The sequence below is a fragment of the Erigeron canadensis genome, chromosome 1 (assembly GCF_010389155.1).
Source record: "Erigeron canadensis isolate Cc75 chromosome 1, C_canadensis_v1, whole genome shotgun sequence".
NCBI classification, from domain to species: Eukaryota; Viridiplantae; Streptophyta; class Magnoliopsida; order Asterales; family Asteraceae; genus Erigeron; species Erigeron canadensis.
The window spans coordinates 11,754,435-11,761,519 of NC_057761.1; the positions used below are offsets into that span (position 1 = coordinate 11,754,435).

The following is a 7,085-nucleotide window of genomic DNA, read 5'->3' on the forward strand; positions in this document are numbered from 1 at the left end:
CTGTGGCATGGAGGAAAAAAGCAAGTCCAGACACAAAAGGAAGCAACCACGAACAGGGCGTGGTCCCAGGATCAGAAGATGTTGTGCAGTACCCCGATGACACATTGTCAGACATCCCGCCACCAGCATTGTGCGAGAACGAAGAGGGACACACAGACCAGATCCAGGTGGAAGAAGGCAGTTTTGTGACAAAAAACGAGAATAACCCACATCCACCTACGAAAGAACTTGGTGAAAAGAATGAGACCAAGAGCGAGCATGAAGGTAGCACTGGTACACTAAAAAATCAAACGTTAGTCTACCCGCCATACCCAATCTATCAGGGATCTCTGGCAGGGATGGCAGGGATGGCAGCGACGAATATCGTACCAACGCCGATATACCAGCCCTTATATCCCTCGTTTTATTGCGGAGGATGTCTTTACCCATATCGTACCAACGGCGATGTACCAACCCTTAACTCGTACCAACGAATATCGTACCAACGTCACCTATTGGCAAGAGCTACTTAGGGAACATACAGGCCGCGTGGTATAATCCATACGGTGCCCCAAACCCATAGTGTTCCAAACCCACAGTGTTTTCAGGCAAGTCCTGTAACCAGAGTCCAAAAAGACAAGGTTAAGAATAAAGGACCGGAGCCTAAGAACAAAGGGTCATGCATGCAATTCACAAGGGACCTTCGCGAGCATATACCTCCGGTAAAAATACTGGAGCACCTCCGATGCCGACGCTTTCCTCAGAAAAGTTGACGATGCGGCTCGAACCGAGAGGTGGAGCGACCTTGTGGTTTGCCATGTCATCCTCTATCTTCTGTATGGGAGGACCAGGGAGTGGCTCGAGAGTTTACCCGAAGGAGGCATATATGATGTAGAGAGCTTTAAAACACAACTGAAAGAAGAATTCGGCCCCCATTTGTGGACGCATGATATAGAACAAGAAAAAGATGAAGAGACAGAAGATTTTCTGAAACGGTATGGGGATGGGACAAGAAATCTGGTGCGCCTATCTGAAGAAGAAATAATATCGGGAGCCATACATGGGCTCCAGTCAAAGGAATTAATATGACATCTGTGCCTCAACAAGCCAAAAAACTACGCGAAACTGGTGGATACGTTCCACGAGTGGAGGAGTGCAAAAGAAATAGCAAAGAAAGCCATGGCTAAATGGAAAACGATGATAAAAAAACGGGAAAAGGACTAAAATAATGGAAGAAGTAGCAGCAGAAGAGTCCTCTTCCATATATAGGAAAAACATTTACAAGAGAACAATTGCTAACCTTTGAAAGACTCCATCAGAAATGCGTTACAAGAGAACAATGCGTTAACGAAGACGCGTACTACGGCAGTGATTGTAATGAAGATGGTGTGGTGGTGGGACGACTGCGGGTCGTGGAGGCGACGTCGAGAGTGTAGATAATTAATATAAAAATAATTAATTTAAAGGTTTAATAGAGATATTTTAAAAGATAAATTATTAATAATGCCCAAATTTAATAATTAACGTTAGGAAGATAGTGTTTCCATTACTTAACGAGAACAAGAAAGATCCACCTCTATATTTACAAAATTACATTAGAGAAAGTAGCCAAAATACTATCTATATACTCGAAAAATAATAAAAAATTAATCATGAACATAGTCTTGGCAGTGATTTAGTACTTGTTTGTCTAGACAGTCTTGACTTTAAGATTTTGGTCATTTGTGTTTGCATTTTCCTACAAACTTTTTCTAATTCAACCACCCTGCATTGCATCCCTTCTAAATGTGCTTTCATCTTCTCATTTTCTTTCACAATATCATGTTTTCTTCCATTCGGTACAACTTGTTCGGCATACAGTCTAGCTTGCTCGAGACTTTTATCTATAGGTTCAGCTTCTATAGGTTTATGAGCTGGAAGGATTAACTGTTTATCGAGGTCCATGCCACACAAAAGGTTCTCGAGTTTGAGTTGTTGAGCTTTGAGAGCTAATGTAGCATATTTCGGTGGGAATTCGTCATTTTGAGTAAGATGATTGCAGCTTTCCGATGAAAGTTTGTTGTAGTTTAGACTGTTGAATATGCTAATTTTTTCTTCTTCTGTTAAATTTGCGTGGACCTGTGATATGAAAAAAAGAAAGCTTATGATATTAGGCATTAAAATTTAGAAAAAAAAATTTCAAATGAAAACCGATCTTTTGATTCAAGTTAACATGTATTTGGTATTGTCAAATCAAAAAGGAAAAAAACTATTACCCGAAGATATGTATCGATGGCATGGTAGATTTCATCATAAGAGTCTCTAGCAGACTCTGGGAGTGCCTTTACCAAAGCCAAGAACTTAGATGGCTTCAGATGGTAATCAGGAGCCACTTCCGCGACATAGGAATCTATCAGTTGAGCAACTTTCTTCAGCTCTGAAACAGGAACTTTTTGCCCCATTAAAAAGTACTTTACAAGCTGTAAAACAAGATTAACATCATAGAGATAGATTGACCCATGTGGCGATGGAACAAGAACGTCGTCTATGGTTGCTTGACCCAATTGAGAACCGATCATAAGCTCTAAACTGCTCTTAAAGATCTTTTTAACATTTAAATTCAAAGCCACCCGTAGAACCCCAAATAAATTCTTGCAAGATATAGAACTTTCATCTAGCAAAGAAAGACTATCGATGATGGTCTCAGTGATTTCCCGTTTCTCTTCTGAAGTGGCCATGATTAATCTCGATTTATGATAGTAAAACAGAAACCTACTCGTCAGCCCATGATCGAATTTGTGAAGAAGCATCAACTTTACCAACAATTTGACCAGCTTAGGAGTCAAAACAGTTGTCAAATCCTCAAACCACCATGTTGACCGAAAGATTCCACTTCTAAGACTCTCGGTGCTTTTGCTATCAGTCGATAACCGAACCACAGAGCTCTCAGGTGATGAATTAGAAGGACATGATGGTCCTGATTCGCTTGTGAACACAAGCCTAGCCACTACAGAATCCAAGCATTTTTTCAGGATTCCTGACGAACTCGAGATTTGGAAAAAACTTTGACAATGTTTTAAACCTGATAAAAGTTCAGGCCAACTCCAAAACTCGATATCTTCAAGGGATTTCACACTTCTCTCGAGTAAATTGACAGACCCACTAACTGCTCCGTTCATTTCCATATAATGTGCGGCACAGAACAAACGAGGTGCGGTGTAGGGGTTTATAATGATTTTGCCATTGTTGTAGCAGAATCTTAAAATGAGCTCAAAACTTTCAGATCCTCCTGGGAAATCATGTAATATAACTTTGAGATTCTTTGTCAGGCTTTTGGATTTACAGAATAAATTTCTGAGTTTTCCACTATACGACGAGATGATGTTCTGCAATGTCCATGAAACGATCAATACAATATATGACACCACCGAAATTTCGTAACATATTTTTGTATGTATGCATATGACCATTTTTAACCCAAACACAAACTCAATATATACTTGTAGCATTACACTGATTTACCATAGCGAACAAAATTGATCTTTAACCCTTACACTGGAATCTAGTATGATGGTGTGACATCATCATTCATATAAATATTTAAAAATATATTATATTAAACTAAAACACATATATTAAAAATGTTATTGTTAAATATGATAAAACAACTAAAAAATTATATATAAAATAGTTTTTTTTGTTTAAGAAGGGTTAAAAAATTAAGGAGCTTTTAACTAATAGTGCACCAATTTATATATTTTTAATAAATAAGTGCAACAGACAACGTCTATCTATATTACTTCAACTCCTAAACTACACGAATATCTAAGATGCAATCTATGTAACGCAATACGTCAAAGTCAGTATATTTGATTGAAAACGCCGGGGATTGGTCTAAAAATCACATTCACCGATGAATAAAACATACTGTAGTACTATAGATCAGAAGATATCAAAGTAAAATATTATAAATAAAAGAAATTTAGTTATAAACAAATTTAGAAAGAAAAAGAAGTATTAAAATATAAAAAATTTAACAAAATTCAGAATGTAGAAACTATCATGAATTAAGAATCCAGATACTTTGAATACAAGAAATGATCTGTTTGACCAAGGAACTCAAACGTATGATAGAAGTGAAACCCTTCTGAACTTTCGACGAACCCCGATTCTTGTATTAAAAGGATAGAATGTACTGTATATCTGAAACCCTCTAGGATCTGTGAAAATTAAAAGACTGGAAACAGCTACTTTGACCAACAAAGTCAAACACATATAGGTCTAACATATTCGATCACCGTATGCACTACCATAAGAAATCAAGTATGCAGTCTGAATCCTATAACAACTTGGATTACTAGAAAAGTCAATGCCTCTATAATTTTGAACCAGGACCGGATTTATTATCATATTATGCTACCAATTTTGTGTATTTTTATGGTTAGAGGTTCAAAATAAAATGAAAATCTTTGGCGATTAGCATGTATGATGAAATTGTACAACTCAAGGTAACTACACAAAGGCACCCTTTTGCAGGGCATTAAAAACACCACAAAAGGTGATGTATTTATGTGACAAGAAAAGAAGATTGGTATAAAGTAGAAAAAATAGGACCATTTTGCAGCAAGGAATGGTGAGATGTCACTATATGCAATAAATTGTCTGTAATGAAAGAATCTTTTATAATTCAGTGTCACCCTCAACCAAATTGCAATAAATAACAAAACTTTACTACATCATTTTTGAAATTTATAATTGGATCAGTATTTCAGTTTTATGGGACGTTAAAAAAATAAGAAAACAGTTTTCTGGATCTCTTTCTTGAAAGAGTATCTCCATCGGATATACTGTGAGATTTAGTATTGTTTGATCCCCAATCCCTAAAATGCAAAGTGGTCTGAAGTTCCCTAGTATGAGTCTTTCAACTATCGGGTATGGATAAGACTGTCTGTATGTCACCATTTTCATAACTCATGAAAGGAATTGGACAACGGTTGAATTGCGGGCTCGGTAATAGGCTTTTCAAATTAGTAAATACGATGAAAGTCTGATTTTATTGATTGCAATAAACTCTAATTATCTTAAACTTTTTTTAAACTTTAAATTAATGGTATATTGGTATTATTATCCAAAATTTTACTTGAAAACCCACATAATAATTTCACTAGTTTTGCAAAGAAGCTTCAAAAGGGTAGCCTAACTCCACAAGACATTAATGAACATATATTAAAACAACCCAGGAAGCCATAAGGTGACTAATAAATAATACTTGAACAATACAACTTATTATATAGATGCAATGCTAAACAAAAATACACAATGAAAATGAAACTTCCCCACATAAAGTTTAACCATGAAGTTAAAAGGTTATTTATATTTATATAATGAGAGATGTAAATATGTAGTTGTCATGTACCTAGCTTAGTTATAAAACTCCTCACATCTTAATTTTTTAATCCATAAAAAACATTGGGGCACAATCATGTATTCATTACAATAAATTTTAGAAAATTAATATGTGAGAAGTTCTATAACTAAACCTAGTACATGACAACCATATATTCACTTGGCAAAGAAAACTACAATACGGGTGAAATTAAAAATTATATTATAATAAACTTGAATATTTTGGTGGGTTAAGAAGAAAAGAATCAAGGCAAGAAGAACATAAAGAAATACATATAGATGTATATGATTAGTTTAAAGGGTAACAAGTATGCTGCTATAAGCACCATACTTCCATGATTTTGTGAAGGGGTTAGATTTTGTATTTATACATGTGATTTGCATGGGGGAATTTGTGAGAGGAAGCATGTTTCTTCCCTGCTGCTAGAAGCATATTGATTTTTCCCTTAATTTAAACAACAAAACGTTTTTTTTTTTTTGTGAACTTTCCCTATATAGATGTATATATACTTCTATTTGGCTAAACCAAGATGCATAAACAATTTGTTTACAGAATCTAGTGATAAGAGGACAAAAAAACTTGATAACTGATGCAAATTAAGCCATAAGGAAATGATGATGTCCGTCAAATGAAACCAGACAGACTAACCTTAAAACCAAATAACATAATATGATCCACAAACAACATAAGTCTTTACAAACATGTATTTAAAAATAATAATAATAATAAACTAATTAAAACTTACCTGATGAATGAAGAAAGTTTGTTCACCATTAACATCCACTTCAAGATCACAATAACCATCCATGGTTACCCAAATATGAAAACTTTAAATGAGAATGAAAGAAAGAAGTAGAGAGGATTAATTAGTGGCCGGGGAATATTTAAGAAACCAAGTGAGAAGAGGTGAAGACAAAGAGCTACATATCAAAAAATATGATTCTGAAAATGAGTAGCGACAAATGAGAAAATGTTAACTTTCTGTGTGTTCGGGGGAAAACATTACATCACACGCATAGATACTTACACATATTATATACATATTATATATTATATATTATATATTAGTCTCGTGTGTTAAGCATTTATATATTAACTTTTTATTAATTTTTTCATAAAATCATAAAAGTTGAGGCGAAAAGGTATATACTATAAAATAGACGTTTATATACATTCAAATAAAAATATCAAAAAAGCGGAAGGTATTAATACAATCACATAAAAATAGTTATTTACAAAAGACACATCCCTTAAGTATAAAATAACTACACAACCATTTACATCAATTACTTATAGATTAATAATCACAGCATTACCACCACCGGCGCCACCACCACCTATTGCCGCCACCGCCACCGCATCTCATCTAATAAAACAAATCATCTCTTTTTTTCTTTAAACTTTCTGCCTTTGAATAACCAAAAATACCATTCTCTTTTATTCACTAATTTAAAGATCTTCATTTAATATACATATAATACTCTTAATGAAATATTTTACAGTATATATCCCCCAACACTTAAAATAACTACAATATCACCTTTAACATCAATTATTTTTACATTCACCACCATCGTCGCCTCCACTGTCACCACCACCACCATCGCCATTACTACCTCACCGCATTGCTCGGGCATAGCTCTAGTCAAAATAAAAAGAACAATTAGGATATATTAAAATGATTTGAAAAGTTAGGGATTTAATGTTATCTAAATAAAGA

General features: G+C 34.7%; 1 protein-coding gene across 1 annotated transcript; it reads right to left on the bottom strand.

Annotated features, from left to right (window-relative positions):
* Positions 1-1,491: 1,491 nt before the first annotated feature.
* LOC122584764 (BTB/POZ domain-containing protein At3g22104) lies at positions 1,492-6,256 on the bottom strand. The gene is made up of 3 exons (XM_043756820.1): positions 6,111-6,256; positions 2,235-3,344; positions 1,492-2,097 (listed from the first exon to the last, which is right to left on the bottom strand). Exons 1-3 carry the CDS (start codon positions 6,171-6,173, stop codon positions 1,630-1,632), a joined length of 1,641 nt encoding a protein of 546 aa, XP_043612755.1. The 5' UTR covers positions 6,174-6,256; the 3' UTR covers positions 1,492-1,629.
* Between the last annotated feature and the right edge of the window lie 829 nt (positions 6,257-7,085).